The sequence below is a fragment of the Pteropus medius genome, unplaced genomic scaffold (assembly GCF_902729225.1).
Source record: "Pteropus medius unplaced genomic scaffold, Ma_sr-lr_union100, whole genome shotgun sequence".
In the NCBI taxonomy this organism is placed as follows: Eukaryota; Metazoa; Chordata; class Mammalia; order Chiroptera; family Pteropodidae; genus Pteropus; species Pteropus medius.
This window is the reverse complement of record NW_024340701.1, coordinates 7022768-7039194: the sequence shown is the minus strand read 5'-3', so window position 1 is coordinate 7039194 and position 16427 is coordinate 7022768. Positions and strand designations below refer to the sequence as shown.

General features: G+C 33.7%; 1 protein-coding gene across 1 annotated transcript in view; it reads right to left on the bottom strand.

Annotated features, from left to right (window-relative positions):
* ZYG11A (zyg-11 family member A, cell cycle regulator) overlaps positions 1-16427 on the bottom strand; it is a 67149-nt gene that overhangs the window by 17320 nt on the left and 33402 nt on the right. The window contains 7 exon segments of the mRNA XM_039882873.1: positions 352-396; positions 472-633; positions 4395-4448; positions 4541-4640; positions 5845-5909; positions 8013-8189; positions 10132-10272. Coding sequence (XP_039738807.1) covers positions 352-396; positions 472-633; positions 4395-4448; positions 4541-4640; positions 5845-5909; positions 8013-8189; positions 10132-10272 — 744 coding nt within the window.

Below are 16427 nucleotides of genomic sequence, written 5' to 3'. Positions count from 1 at the left end.
GGCCATCTTATATTACAGCACCTAGCCCTCACTGAGCCACCAGATGACTATAGCTATAGGAGTAATTCCACAAGAGACCAGAATAACTGTACAACTGAGCTGAGTTCAAACTGCTGACCCACAGATTCATAAGTAAATCAAAAGGCAGATGTTTTAAGCTGTAGTCTGTTCACAGCAATAGATGACTGATATATAATGGTATTTATTTTATAGGGATGATGTGAAGATTAAATGAGTCAATACATGTCAATTGCTTACAAAAGTGCCTAGCATACATAGTAGGTACTACATAAGTGTTACTTTCCTATTTTTTTAAAGTAATTATAATTAACTCAAAACAATTCACCTTACCAAAAGGCCAAGTACTTTGCTTTGTATTGCTGACTCTGAAAAAGTCTGTCAAAAGAAAGCACAGGTTACTTTATCATGAAGAAAAGAACTTGACATGTAAAATTAATCCCGTCTTCCCACCTCCAAGACTTGGATGAAGATTGCCAATCCTTGATTTTCAATAAAGTGCTTGCAGGCAGCTGGAGACTCATCTGTAAGATTCCAAAGTGCTTTCAAAGTAAACAAGAGGGTGACATCATCTAAATTCTCGGTAGTCTTTTGTTTTACTATTGCTAGAAGTTCCTAAAAAGCAAACAGACAGGGAGTTAGAGGCTATAATGACTAACTCAATTCCAGGATAAGGAAAGCAATAGTTAAGAAAAGTTTTAAAAACATAAATAAAAAATAAATAAAACCTGGGTTCTAAACCCAAGTTCTACCACTTAAAAGCTTTGTGATCCACTTCTCCCTATAAAATGAGTTACACTTACCTCCTAGGATTTTTATAAAGATTAAATGGGGAAAAAATTAAAGTTTAATGAACACTTAATCTAATTCTTGCTGCTTGTTAATAAATCACATAGTCAAGAGCATATCAGCTATTCCATTATTCATTTATTGAGACTATCTAGTCAGTACCTTCTGGAAGTCAGGCACTTATTCGGGTAAGAGAGATCAAAATTTAGATGGTTTTTCTCAGCTAAATAAAATATTTTTTAAGTTTTAGTAAATGCTCTGAAGGAAACACATAAAAGCCTAAGAATTTACTTTAGAAAAGGTGGAAGAGGGAAGCATCCACACAAAAATAATATATAAACTGGACAGAAGACAGAGGATAATCCAGCCAAGCAAGGAATGGGGACATACGGAAAGTGGATAAGGTGGTGGTGGGGAAAAGAATATGCCAGACAAAGAAAAAGTTTGCTGTACTAGGCCGCTGAGTAGGTCAGTATGGCTAGAGAGTAACACTAATATTATAACCATATGCCCTAACAGTTTGAAGAAATCACTGGCTCTCTTTACAGATTCCAGCATACCATTTCAGATCAGAATATTTCTAGACAAGTTAAGCCTAGTATTTACGCTTTCTTTCAAGCATATCAGACTGTCATGTGAGAGGAAATAGACAGCCCTTTTCACATAACCAGCTAATAAGAAGACAAAGTATAACGACACTCAACAAATCAGAATGTCTGTTTTCAGAAGGAATGAGATCATCTCAAATATTTTACCTAACCAGGAGAGAATGTATCAAGAGAGTTCATCACAAAAATAAAGCTGTGAGAGCCAAGAGAATAAAAAGATAGCACATACCACTGGCAGCCATCATCTAGATGGCCAACAGAGTGAATGGCAGCAAGGCCAGAGGGGGAGAAGGGGAAGTGAGGCTTACCCTCAAAACAACTGTGGCCACGCCCATGGTTAGATGCTTTACATATTTTTATCTTAATAATACTCAAAATAACTGAAATATTACTCCTATGCAAACATCCATTATTCAGATGATGCAGGTTTTTCAGATGAAGAAGGTGAGGCACAGAGGAGATAAGTAAATTATCTAAGGTCTTACGGCTAGTGGCTGAAAACCTGGTTTGTTTTCATCTAAAGCCTGAACTTTTGGTACTTTCTAAAACTGTGTCTCCAACAACTACAGTGCTATTCTTCCCTTCATTTACTTTTAGTACTTGTTCTCTGTATCAGTATCTTGGCAAAACTCCTTAGTTAAACCCTACTTCATGCCCCACTGCCAAACAGCTGAATATTGAAAAAGACTTGAGTCTCCTTTCACCTACCAAAGAAAAACTTCAAAAGGGTATTCAACTGTACCTGGCAATCCTACTACATTTCTCAATGAATTTGCTCTAAAGACTAATTCATAATTTTCTCTCAACTTTAACTGCCATCTTTTTACTCCTCTCATTTGACCACTTTATCTAATTTTTCACTGAGAACTATAGCTATTCTTCTTAAAATCTACCAACCTACTTGTACATGCATCAATGTACTCTGCCTTCCTTTCTGCTCCAATCTAAAGCCAACATCTTTACTTCTGCTCTCTATATAATTCCTGTACACACACAAAGATTTGGCACCAAAATTATTTCCCTCTGTCTTGTCTATGCCATCAATTTTTTCTCTTTTCAAAATTATTCTCATGAGCATAAAATACATCTTAATGTAACCCATCATGGAAAAACAAACCTACCGGCCCCACATAGGATCTCGATTTTTCTGTTTTCTCATTGAAAGGTATCAAAAGTTGTCACCCACCATTTGCTCACATTGTGCTCCAGTAAGATTTTGTCCCACTACTTCACTAAGATGACTAATGAGTTTCATCTTGTCAAATTCAACGGTCAACTCTCTGTCCTTATCTCGCTCATCCACTCAATAGCACCAGATATGTCTGCCCAATTTTTCTTGAAGTAATTCGCTTGGATTCTAAGACACCACTCTCTCCTGGTTTTCTGACTTGTTTTAGATGCTCTTTTTTTATATCCTTTTCTGGCTTCTCCTTCTCTTCCTTTTCTTTTTCTCTTACTATTTCAACCCTTTTCTTTTCCCTATACACACTCCACAATTTCTAGGTTGATTTCATCCCATTTCAGATCTGATGACTCAAATTATTTCTCTAGCCCTGTCCACATCTCTGAGCTGCGCTCCATATATCAAACTGCCTATTTGACATCTCAAACATCTCAGAAATCAACACATCCAAAATCACTGTTGATTTTTATCCCCCAAACCTACTGGCTAGATACCAAATACTCACAAGATACTACTTATAACGACAATGCAAAAGGTAAAAGCCTTAAGAATAAATAAGTGTACACTATCAATATGAAAAAAACATCCACATATTTCAGGGAGACATGAAAGATTGAATAAATGGAATAACATACACTGCTCTCAGGAAGAATCAGTATCACAGAGATGTCAATTCTTCTAAGTCGATCTATAAATTTGACACAATCCCCCCCAAAACAGGGCTTTTTTAGAACTAGACAAACCAATTCTAGTATTCACATATAAAACAGGTAAAAATAACTGAAAAAAAACCCAAGGAAAGATCTTAACTATCAGGATTTATAAAGCTAGAAAATAAAAAATGTGACACCAACATGTAAATAGACATACAAATTAACAAAAGAGGGTAAAGTCCAGAAATAGATGCCAATATACATGAGAATTTAATATATTATAAAGATGGCACTGCATAACAGTGGAAAAAAGATGTATTATTCAATAAATTATCAGAGACAACTGGGAAGACATTGAGAAGAAAAACAGACCTCTACATCTCAAAAAAAATCCAAGTAAATCAAATATTTACATAATAAAAGAAAAAACCATAGATTAAAAAAAAATTAGTTATTTTTTAAAAATAATCAAAGTGTTCTATCAATCACAGAGGCATTAAAAAAAAATTCAACCACATTAAAAGTAAAAAAAAGTTATTACATGGCAAAACATGTCATAAATAAAGTAAAAACAAAGAGTCAACTGGAGAAAAATACATGCATCTCATCCGAGAGTCAAAGGTTTATATTCCTAATATATAAAGCAATCTTACGTATCAGAAAAAAAAGCAGCAACCCAAAAGAAAAACATACAAAAGCCATGAATAGACAAGTCTCGGGAAACACAATTTAAAAAAAAAAAGGCTCAAGCCTCATCATAAAATAAGAGAGGTACAAAATAAAACAATGATGTACATTTTTTAGTAAGTAATGTTAGCATAATCATAATGTAAACCCTCATTATCAATTTATTAAAATTGTGATGTTTGCTGGGGATGAGGGAAGGAGGTAATTTGCAGAGATATATGTATGAGAGCTAAGTTTTTATTTACCATAGCAAGAGAATCACTAGGTAACATCTAAAACTGATAAATCAAGAAATTCCAAAAAATATTTTATTTAGTAGATGGTAATTTCTTCTGAGGAGCAGGTCTTACCGATTTTTAATTTTATAGGCCTTTTAGAATTATTTAATTTTTAAAATTGTGTTTATAAATTACTTTTATTGGGGGAAAAAAGTTATATAAGTGACAATCAACCTACCTTAACTGCCATGAAGAGCTCTTCTTTAAGTTGTGCAGTTTGCTCAGGTGAGAGCTATGGGCAAACAAAAAGTTGAAAGTGAAATATTAGATTTCCATCAAAGCTCCATCAAGACTAGAGAGACCTTGCCTTTAGCAATCACATACCTGCAAGGCTAGAATAGAGGTGATGCTCACTGCCATTGTTTGCATCTTGGGGTTTTCATGCTTACAGAGCCATCTCATAACAAATTTGGCAGCATCAAACCTGAAAAGTAGTATTTTTCTCACAATAAAGTTTGTAAAACTGTATATGAGGAGAGAAGAAATCACTTAGCCTCCCTCAACGAATCCTGTAACAAAGGTAGTTTTGAACTTCTAAAGCCTCGGATATGAAAATCAAGAGCATTTGGCAAAAAGAAGAGATCCAGAGGAAGAGGAGAGTATGCAAATGTGAGCAAAACGCACAGGATTCAAAGAAAGATGGGAAGATTTAAGAAAGACTTATTTTTTAGCATTTAGTTTCTACTATGTAATTACTAATTTGTAATTCAAATTACAAATTATTGCCTGTGAGGCAGTAACCTATAATCTGAATTTATGTAGATAGTGTTAAAATGCCACAGCAAACAAATCAATTAGCTAGAGAGAATTCATGCCCTTTTATAGGGGCAGTTGTTACTCAGCTCCAACTGATGATTGCCATATGGGAATGAAGACTGAGTGGAGAAAGAACTTCCAACTCTTCAAGAGAAGGTAGAAATAGAGGTAGGTTTTAAAATGAGGAGGACCACTTTTCCTATTGTATTTTTAAAAGTCAACTCCCATTTTAAGTACATATTTCAATTAAATTTGAGAATGGCTTAGCCTAAAACCCAGCACCCACAAATCACACGCTTTGTTCATGTGGGTTTGTACTTAATTTTCCTGCTGTTGGCAGCAACTTTTACAAATGTTTTTGAACTCATTAATCTGGGAGATTACAAAGTCTTCAAGAGGAATACCTCTGGAATCCAGGATGAGAATTTTTAAAAAATTATTATCAATAAAATAACAACAAAAAGAACGACTAATATTTAGAAGGGCCTGTACTTCTTAAGCTAGGCACTGTGATAAGTACTTTACAAACATCGCCATATCTAATCTTAATAAGAAGTCACTATTTTACAAAGGAAGAAACTTATGCACAAACATAATGAAAGAGTGAGAACTTGAATCAAAATATGTTTGACTTTCTGGGGGGCATGTTCTTACCACTCACTATCTTTAACTGGAATCACATTTTGGGAGTCAACACTTGCAGGTAGGGTAGTTATAACCACCTCTGCAGAAGAGGCTCAAAAGAACATTCTCCCCAAAAACCTATCCCAGCCTTAATAACACCCTTGCTAAACTAATAACCCAAAAGTTAACAATGCTCAGAGTAACACTGGTCAATAACCCAAAGTCAAATGACCAAGTTTTATACTTGCCTGTCAAATGGAACATCCACAAGAATCCTGGAATTGGTTAAGGAGAGAAGACAATTCTTCTGTAACTTTAAGAAATAATGAAAAAAATTTTTTAGCAAATGTATATACTCCATTCCAAATAAAGGTTCTAAGCATGTGGAAGGTGCTTCAAATGAGTTCTAAGTGAGAGCTCACTGAGCACCTGGCCCTCTCCAAGTTCTTCATTTAATCTTACCAATAAACTCATATTCACCTTTGCCTAAAAAAACAATCCTCCCCTGTTTTTGGGAAAAGATGGTAGGGGGGCAGGGGGTCTCTTCTTCCTGAAACCCAAAAGGACCTGTGTGGAGAGTGGCCTGTCTGTATGTCAATCCAAATCAATTACCTGAAGCCAGGCCCATCTACTAAATGATAAAGGTCCTTATCAGATTTCATAACTAGCTTATGATAGAGTTTCTACTTTCTACCTAAGATTGGTAGGATTTGAAATGGGACTTTACAGATAGGGAAAAAAAGACAGAAGGTCTCCTGGGAAAGCTATAGTTATAGAAAAATACAACATCTCTGTGAAAAGCCATGCGTAACCCAGTGTGACAAAAGTATAGTGTATGATGCGGGGTCAGAAACCTCAAGTGCCAACAGGAACTAGGCAGTAACATAAACAAGTGAAGAGGGTTGAATGTGAAACAACAGAGGAGTGGTAGGAATTACGGCAAACTGGAGAATTCATGCTCTCTTTAAACGGCAGTTGTTACTCAGCTCCAACTCATGATTATTATGCAGGAATTAAGACTGGATTGAAAAGGATCTTCCAACTTTTAAGAGAAAGTAGAAATAAATTTTTTTTTTTTAATGAGGAAAGACCACCTTATTTTTAAAAATCAATTCCCATTTTAAGTATACACTTCAATTAAACAAATTTATATAGCTGTGTAACCACTATCACCCATCACCCCAAAGAGTTCCACCGTGCCTCTTCCAATAAATCCTGACCTTGCAAACTCCAGCCTCAGAAAATAACATTGTCATTACACACTAGCCTGTTCTAAATTTTCACATAAATGGAATCATATAGTATCTACTCTTCTGTGTCTGGCTTTTTTGTTCAGCACATAAGGTTTTTGAGATTCATCCATATACTTCATTCAGTACTTCATTCCTTTGTATTGCCAAATAGTATTTCCTTATATGACTATATTATAATTTGTTTATCTATTCACCTGTTGTTGGACATTTGGGAAGTTTTCAGTTTTTGGAGATTATGAATAAAGATTATGAACAGTTGTGTATAAATCTTTATATAGATATAAGTATATTTCATTCCTGTCAGAGTAGAATGACTGGGTGGCATGAAGGTATATGTCTAAATTTTAAAGAAACTATGAGACTGTTAAACTGGTAGTTGTTACATTCTTAACAACAATATATGAGAATCTCAGTTTTTCCACACCCTTTCCAACACTTGGTATTATCTTTTAATTTCAATCAATCCAGGGGTTGTGTAGTGGTAACTTGCTGTGGTTTTAATTTGCATTTCTCTGATGACTGAAGATACTGAGCATCTTTTCAGGTGCTGATTTGTCATCTGCATATCTTCTCTGGTGAAATATCTGTTCAAATCTTCTGCTTTTTTTAAAAATTGGTTTATTTGTGTTAATGAATTGAGTTCTTTATATTCTGGATAAAAGACCTATATCATATGTACAAAATGAACATTTTTTCCAGCCCATGGCTTGTAAGCACCTTTTCATTTTTTAATGTTTTTTGGTGTGTATGAGCTTTTAATTCTGATGCATCTAATTTACTATTCTTTTTTGATGTATACTTTTTGTATCCTAAGAAAACTTTGCCTACTCCAAGGTCACAAATATTTTCCATGTTTTCTTCTAGAAGTTTGATGGTTTTAACTTTTATAGTTAGATCTATGATTTAATTTAATTTAACTTTCACATGTGATGTTAAACCTATAAGGACATACCAAAGTATTAACAGATGTTTCTGGGTAACTGTTTTCTGAGAAATTTTAAAAATTTAAACCATATTATTTACCCATATTTCTTATTTTTTCTGTAACAAACATGCATTCCTTTCAATTCACTCAGATAAGATGGAAAAATCAGAACTAAATAATACATATTTTTCATATATTTTTCGTGAAGAAGCTAAGTTAAGTATTCGATTTAAGTTACCTGCTGATAATGGGGGAAATTTTTCAGAGCCTTGAAAAGTAGACAGGTGACCTCTGACAACAGACGAACAGGCATCCCCCTCGCCAAGCCCTGGCGTGTTAAGTTGAGGGCACAAGCACTGGCTGTGAACTGCACTGGCAAATCCAACGGATGATTCCTCATTCCCACAGCCACAAGCTGAAGATAAACTTGTTTTAGTGGCTTATGACAACATTAGCATTCTTTATATTGTTTTGTGTTTGTGACAGCTGGCAAAAATATCTGCTCATTGGGAGAGAAAGTAATAGATTTTCCCTATCCACAGCTTTTTTTTTTTTTTTTTTTAGGACATCACATTTATTTTTTAGGACATCAGCAATATCTTTTAATCCAAACGCAGCCATTAACTAGCTGTGTGACTTTAGGCAAGTCACTTCCCTTCTCTGGACCACTATTTCCTCATCTGTGATTTAATAATCATTAATTGAGCATCACTTCATATAAGGCATTGCGATAAGCACTACAGGGAACACAAACATGAATCACTTATACCCTATTCCTTAGCATAAAGCCTTGTAGAAAAAATAAGGTATATAAATAACACTGTGAATGATGTCAAAACATGAAACAAAAAAAAGCACCCTAAGAGAGGTATAAATAAAGTGCTGCCTAAGGTAGTTATGGAGAAAGCAATTATTTCTGGGCTGGAATCAAGAGGCTTCATTGCAAGAGAACATTTAGGCAAAGGCCTCAGACAGGATATAGACAGAAGCAGACGGAGGTAGGATAGAATGGAGATTCCCAGGGAAGGGAGATGTGATAGGGAAAAACACAAAGTGGACAAAAGGATGAGATGAACTCACAAATGGAGAAGGAAGAAATCTGAATTAAAAAGAATTCTGAAAGTATTTGAAAAGGAGTAAAACATATATAAAAGTAATTAGAAGACAGACTAGAAGACCTAGAACACAAATATAAAATGAAGGTGTTACTTAGATCACACCTGCTCTAACATTCAGGAACAATGTGATATTTTTTGTCTATCAATTAGGGATAATCACTCCTACCCATGTCAGGGATAAGTCTGCTGATACTTGCATGAGCCATGATTTTAAGAGACCAGAGCCCGTCAACTTTGATAGCTGCATGAACTCATGGAGCCTGGAGACATAGTAGGTGGGATACTTACACCTACTATGGAAAATGACTTTTTTCCATATTGCTAAACTACTCTCACAATTTCATGGGATTGCTAAACTACTCTCACAATATCACGGGATTGTCATCATCTGCAACATGTACATGTAGAAACCAAAAGAAACATGAATTTCAAAAAATCACAGAATCTTAGATATGAAAAGGACTTTTAGAATACCTAATTCAATCTCCTCACTAGAGATGGGAAACAAAGGTTCAGTTTTCCCTTTACACAGTATTGCTTTTAAGTTATGAATAAAGCTAATCTCCCACAGTATAGAAATAGCCATATTTTAAAAGAACTGCAAAGAATTACAAATAAAAAAGACAAGGTGACTTTAAAACTCTTCATTTTCCTGTTACATTTAATTTTAAATAATTTCAGTTTTCTTTCCCAGACCACTTAATACTTCCAATGACATTTAAAATAAATTCAAGTTTCTATAAACCAAAAGCAAAGTTTGGTCTTATCAATACTGGTAATTTTACTTCATTCACAAAATACTTTAAATGGGAGATCTGGCCACCTTCAATCATTGTTATTTTGTTCTGTAGTATTGGGGATGCTGTTATTGTTTTCTTTCAGAAAACCAGATGTTAGATTTAAAGAACAAATGAACGAATAAATAAGAAACAACAATTAGGGCACAATGAAGTCATGTTTATAAACAATTAACTCCTGTTTTAGGAAAAACAGTATAATGGTCCTATTATCCCTTTCTCAGACCAAATTCAAAACACTGGATGATTCAAACTGATTTATCATCAAATGAGAGATGATCTGGCAGTTAAGCCTAACACTTCCTTTCTCTGTGAGGGCACTTTGACTCACTATAGAATAAGGCCTGTAAGTTATTGTATTCAGTCAGTATGTCTAGTGAACAACTTTAATTGAACAAAGTAAGAAGTAATAATAAAAACTACTTTTCTGAAATGTAGTTACCTTTAAAATAGCAGGCATGGTTACTTGCATTGAAAACGTCTCTGTGAAGAGTCTGTAGAGGGCTTCCTTCACAAAACATGACCTATTCCTGTATTGGCTCAATGCTTCTGAAATCTGACTCATATTGGCTCCTCCAGCAATCTGAAAAACAAAACTGTTACCAATAGGTTTCATCTTTCATCTTGAAGCACAGGATTTTAGGGACCTCAAGTGCTTGAAACAATAATAGGTATTCAGTTAAATGTCCCATGTGCTTTACAATGTTGCTCCCATTCAATAATATTTCTAACAGGTAAAAGTTCTCCTTAATCTCATTTTTCAGATGGGTCCAGAGAGGCAAAGTATGCTGCTAAATATAATAAATCAATTAAGTGGCAGAGCCAGATTCAAATACCATCTCCCTGAAACTATATTACAGTTAAGACCTCAACAGAATAACGGACAGCATGTAAATTTTTAAACAACCAGTAACCATGAATGCATGTCTCCTAAGTATAGGATAAATTAGACAATAAAAGACAGGGAAAAGGCCACATAAAATAACTAAAATGAAAAAACTGTTGACTTTTTTCAGTAGTAGTATCATTTTTACCTATTTTTTATTTAATATTAATTTTTCCTTGCTACCATTGAAGTAATAAATTTCAAAAAAAAAGTCTATATATAGACTTCAGGTCTGAAGGATAATGGTACCCTCCTGATCCAAACCAAAAAAGTCAACAAGAAATATAATCAAAACTAGATATGACCCTGTTTTCAGCATCCCTGGGTAGTGAAGAAAAGACATAAAAGAGGAAAAATTCAGGATCCTGGAAAATGGAAAGAAAAACAACCCTACTCCATTCCACCATGACTAGTAACATCATTATCCATTGAAGAAACCTCATATCACTAAATTAACAGGAGAATGCTTTTGAATTAGGAATCCTATCCATTAAAAACATCAATAAATAAGAAGATTCAAACCAAATCCAAATAAAACTCCTATAAAGCAGTTTTTAAAAGTAAATCTACACATTTCAGCTGAGAAAAATTCTTCCTATGAACCAACAAATCAGAAGAAAACTGTTACATAACACTTTAAACTGAATTAAAAATTCTCAATAAGAATTCTGGGATATGAAAACACACCTTCAATAAAAAGAAAGGGTTGATTAAATTCAAGAAAGAAAAAGACAAAATCATACTGAATATAAAAAATTACATACCCAAGGAAGGACAGATTTGATTAAAATTTACTAAGGGGAAGAAATGCAAGAAAACAAACGAGAGATTATAAGAACTAAGTAAAAAGGATAGAAGATTGAGTGTTGACATGGATAAAAGACAAAGAGGATCCCATATACATACACTTGAAGTTCCTGGGGGACAACTGAACTAACACTTAAAACTACTACCAAGGAAAACTTTCCAGGGGGGAAAAGAAAGACCTAGATCAATACACTGAAGGCCCACACTGAGTACCTGGGAAAACCGGCCCACATCAAATCTGAGACACAGTATATAAATTAAATTTTAAAAAATCATCAGGGCCTCCACATAAAAGGGTCAAATAAATAACAGAATAAGATTGTCATTGGACTTAACAGCTACAAAGCAAAAGTGGAGTATTTTCAAGAAACAAGGAATGAAATGGGTGAACCAAACAAGAGTTTATAGCCATCCAAGCTAACTTTCAAATATCAAAGCTTTAAAAGACTAAATAATAAGAACTTAGAGAATATGGACACAAATTCCCTTACTAAAAAATATACTAGAGGGTAAATTTCATAGAACCAAGAGACAAATGGAGAAACTTTGGCAAAGGGACCTATGATGAGCATTTTAATGTATTTAATTATAGATCTGTCTTCCCACCTAGTGCATTGGGGCAATCCGCCTTATGTAACTAGGCTGGAATTCTGGAGTTTTTTAAAGGCCTGCAACTTCCAGGGGAAGGACTGGACAGTAAATTGTGGTTCATTTCCATCAATTTCAGCTCTTAACACAGTAGCAGCTATCCACCCCACACACAGGCCAGCCACTAGCACATGCTTCTAGAGCAGCTTGCATGTAGCTTGTGGGAGCCAGTGTAGGAAAAAGGACCCTGCCTTCCAAACATCAGGGATCTATACTCTGATCACCAATTTCTGCTTCTGATAAAAGGTGCAGGCAAAGAAGTAGGCAGCCACTGTTGTTGCACCATCCTAATTGTTCAAAGCCCCTCTCCCTCCAGCTAAAGTGACTTCTAGATGATTTAAAGGGCCTGTGTCCTTTCTTCCCCCTGCCCCAGTCTTCAATTTTCTCTTTTTCACACTTGGCAATCCAGACATTAAAGATGAGATGTTCAAAAAACTGCCAAAGAAAATTCTAAACTGCACATTCCCAGGAAAAAGAAAATACCTTAAAAAGTTTATACCTCAGGTTTATCCTCAGCACAGATAAAACAAAAAACAAAAACAAACAAACAAACAAAACAATAACAAAACAGGAAACCCAGGGGGAAGGGAGAGAATCTGATTTCCGGAATCATCATATTATTAGTTTCAAATGTCCATTTTCAACAGCAAACACACACACACACACACACACACACACACACACGGCATAAAAAGAAAGAGGCAAGTATGGCCCATTCAAAAGAAAAAAAAATCAACTGAAATTCTCCCTGTAAAAGACCTGCTAAACAAAGACTTCAAAACAACTGTTTTAAAAGATGTTCAATGAACTAAAGGAATATGTAAAGTCAAATAAATGATATAAACAAAAGAGAAAAACCTACAGAAATAGAAAACATTAAAATCAAATCAAAAGTACTGCAGCTGAAAAGTATACTAAGTGCAAAAAAAAATTCACTAAAGGGATTCAAAGGCAGTTTTGAGCAAGCAGAAGAAAGAATCGACAAACTTAAAGGGAGGACCATGAAAATTACAGAGATGGAGTTGCAGAAAGCAAAGACTAGAAAAAAGTAATTAGAGCCTAAGGAATTTGTGGGATACCATTAAGTAGACCAAAATACACATGTAGGAGTCCTAAAAGAAGAAAAGGGCAGAGACACTATCTGAAGAAAAAAACCACTGAAAACTTACTAAATTTGACGATAAAAATAATTTAACATAAAAAAAAGCTCAAGAAACTCCAAGAAAGATGAACTCAAGAAGACCCACAACGAGCCACAATGTCATCAAACTTTCAAAGGCCAAAGACAAAGAGAGAATCTTGGAAGCAACAAGAGACAAATCATCATGTATAAGCGATCCTCTTGTACAAGAGATCTGTAGATTTCTCATAAAAAACTTTGAAGACCAGAAGAGAGTGAGCTGATATATTCGAAGTGTCAAAATAAGAATCTGTAAACCAAGAAACTAATATCCAGCATAACTGTCCTTTAAAAGTGATGAAGAAATCAAGACATTCCTAGATAAACAAAAACCAAGGAAGTGCATTACAACTAGACTTGCCCTGCAAGAAGTGCTCAAGAAAGTCCTTCAAGATAAAATGAAGAAACACTAGACAGTAACAAGAAGACATGTGAAGAAAAAAAAGTAAATACATGGACAATTGCAAGAGCTAGTGATAGTTTTTAAATGGTTTGTAATTACAATTTTTGTTTTCTACATGACTTAAGAAACTAACATTTAAAAAACAATATTACTCTAAAAGTTGGTGTAATAACTTATATTTGTAACTCTAAATTTTGTTTTTTACATAATTTAACTTAAAAAATACTTTATGCTTTGGGGAGACAATATATAATGATGTAATTTTGGAACATCATCAAATCAAAGGGGTGAAAATGGAGATATAAAGGAGCAGAGTTTTTGTTTGTTATTCAAGTTAAGCTGGTATAAATTAAAATGTTAAATGCAATCCCCATGGTAACCACAAAGAAAATAGCTATAGAATTATATACACAAAAGGAGAAAAGGATTTAAACACTTCACTACAAAAAAAGTCAGCTGAACAACAACGATGACAAAAAAAAGAGTAAGACAGGAAATGAGGGACAAAGAAAACTACAAAGCACATAGAAACTAGAATAAAATGACAGACATCCTTTAGTTACTTTAAATGAGACATCCAGTAGTTACTTTAAATGTAAATGGATTAAATTATACAATCAAAAGAAAAAGACTGAATAAAAACACATGATTCAACTATATGCTGTCTACAAGAGACTCACTTCAGATCTAAAGACACAACTAGATAGAAAGTGAAAGGATAGAAAAGGATATTCCATGCAAATATACCGAAAGAGAGCAAGAGTGACTATCCTAATATCAGACAAAACAGATTTTAAACCTAAAAATGGTTACAAGAGAGAAAAGCTAGACATTATATATTAATAAAAGATTCAGTACAGTAAGACATATAAATATAAACATCTATGTAACTAATGACAGGTCATCAAAACATATGATGCAAAAACTGATAGAACTGAAGGGAGAAACAGACATTTCTACAATAATGGAGACTTCAATAACCCACTCTCAATAATGGATAGAACAACCAGACAGAAACAGGACATATACAAACAACACAATGAAGCAACTAGACCTAATAAATATATTAACAACACTCTACCTAACAGTAGCAGCATACACATTCTTTCAAGCACACATGGAAAAATTTCCACAATAGGCCATATCTCAGTCTCAATACATTAAAAAATATACATATATCATATAAAGTATCTTCTTTGACCACAGTGGGATGAAGTTAGAAACAAGAGAACTAGAAAATTCAAAAATTTATGGAAACTAAACATACTCTTAAATAACCAAAGAATCGAAGAAGAAACAGTGATATTAGAAAATATTTAGAAACAAATGAAAACAAAAACAATATACCAAAACTTATGAGACCCATGGAAAGCAGTGATAATGGGGAAATTTATAGCTATAAATGTTTACATTAAAAAACAAGAAAGATTTCAAATTAATAACATATCTTTACAATTTAAATAACAAAAAAAAAACTAAATCCAAAGCTAGCAAAATGAAGGAAATAATAATTAGACCAGAGATCAATGGAATAGAGAATACAAAAATTAGAGAAAATTAATGAAATCAAAAGTTAATTCTTTGAATAGATCAACAAAACTGACAAATCTTTAGCTAGATTGGGGGGGGAAGATTTAAAATATGAAATCTGAAGTGAAAATGGAAACATTACTACCAATTCTAAAGGGGGGGAAGGAATTATGAGAGTATTAGGAATAATCATAGCCCAACAAATTGAATAACCCAGATGAAATGGAAAATTTTCTAGAAACACAAGACATAACAAGATCGAATTATGAAGAAATAGAAAATTTAAATAGACCTATAACTAGTAAGGAGACTGAATCAGTAATCAAAAATCTGACAAAGAAAAGCCCTAACTCTGATGGCTTCACAAGTAAATTCTACCAAACATTTAAGAAAGAATACCAATCCTTCTCAAAGTTTAACAAAAGTTAAAGGAACACTTTCTAACTCATTCTATGAAGCCAGTTTTACACTGATTCCAAAGCTAGAAAAAGACACAAGAAAATACAGATTAAATATCCCTTGTGAAGTAATGCAAAAATCATCAACAATACACCTGAAACTAATATGAAATACTTAATGTTAACTGTAATTGAAAAATAAAATTTTTTAATTAAAAAAATCCTCAACAAAATGCAAACAAAATTCAGCAGTATATTAAAAGGATTATTATACACTATGACCAAGTGGAATTTAATCCTGGAATGCAAAGATGGTTTAACACATGAAAATCAATAGATGTAACACACATTAACAGAATGAAAGGGGAAAAAACTCACATGGTCTTCAATTAAGGCAGAAAAAGCATTTGATAAAATTCAACACCCTTTCATGGCAAACACACTCAACAAACTGGAAACAGAAGAAAACTATCTCAACTTAATAAAAGCTATGTATAAAAAACCTACAGTAAACATCATACTCAATAGTGAAAGACTGAAAGCTTTACTTCTAAGATCAGGAACACCACAAGGATGTCCACTTTCATGACTGAATAAAGAACTGGAAGTTCTAGCCAGAACAATTAGGCAAGAAAAAGAAATAAAAGGCATCTTGATTGCAAAGGAAGAAGTAAAATTAAATTAACATGCAAAAATCAGTTGCATTTTCTACAATAACAATGAACAATCTGAAAAGGAATTTACAAAAATGATTCCACTTACAATAAAATACTTCAAAATTAACCAAGGAGGTAAAAGATTTGTACAATAAAAAGACAAATCACTGCTGAAAGAAATGAAAGACATAAATTAACTGGGAACACAAATCCGCAGATTGAAAGAATTA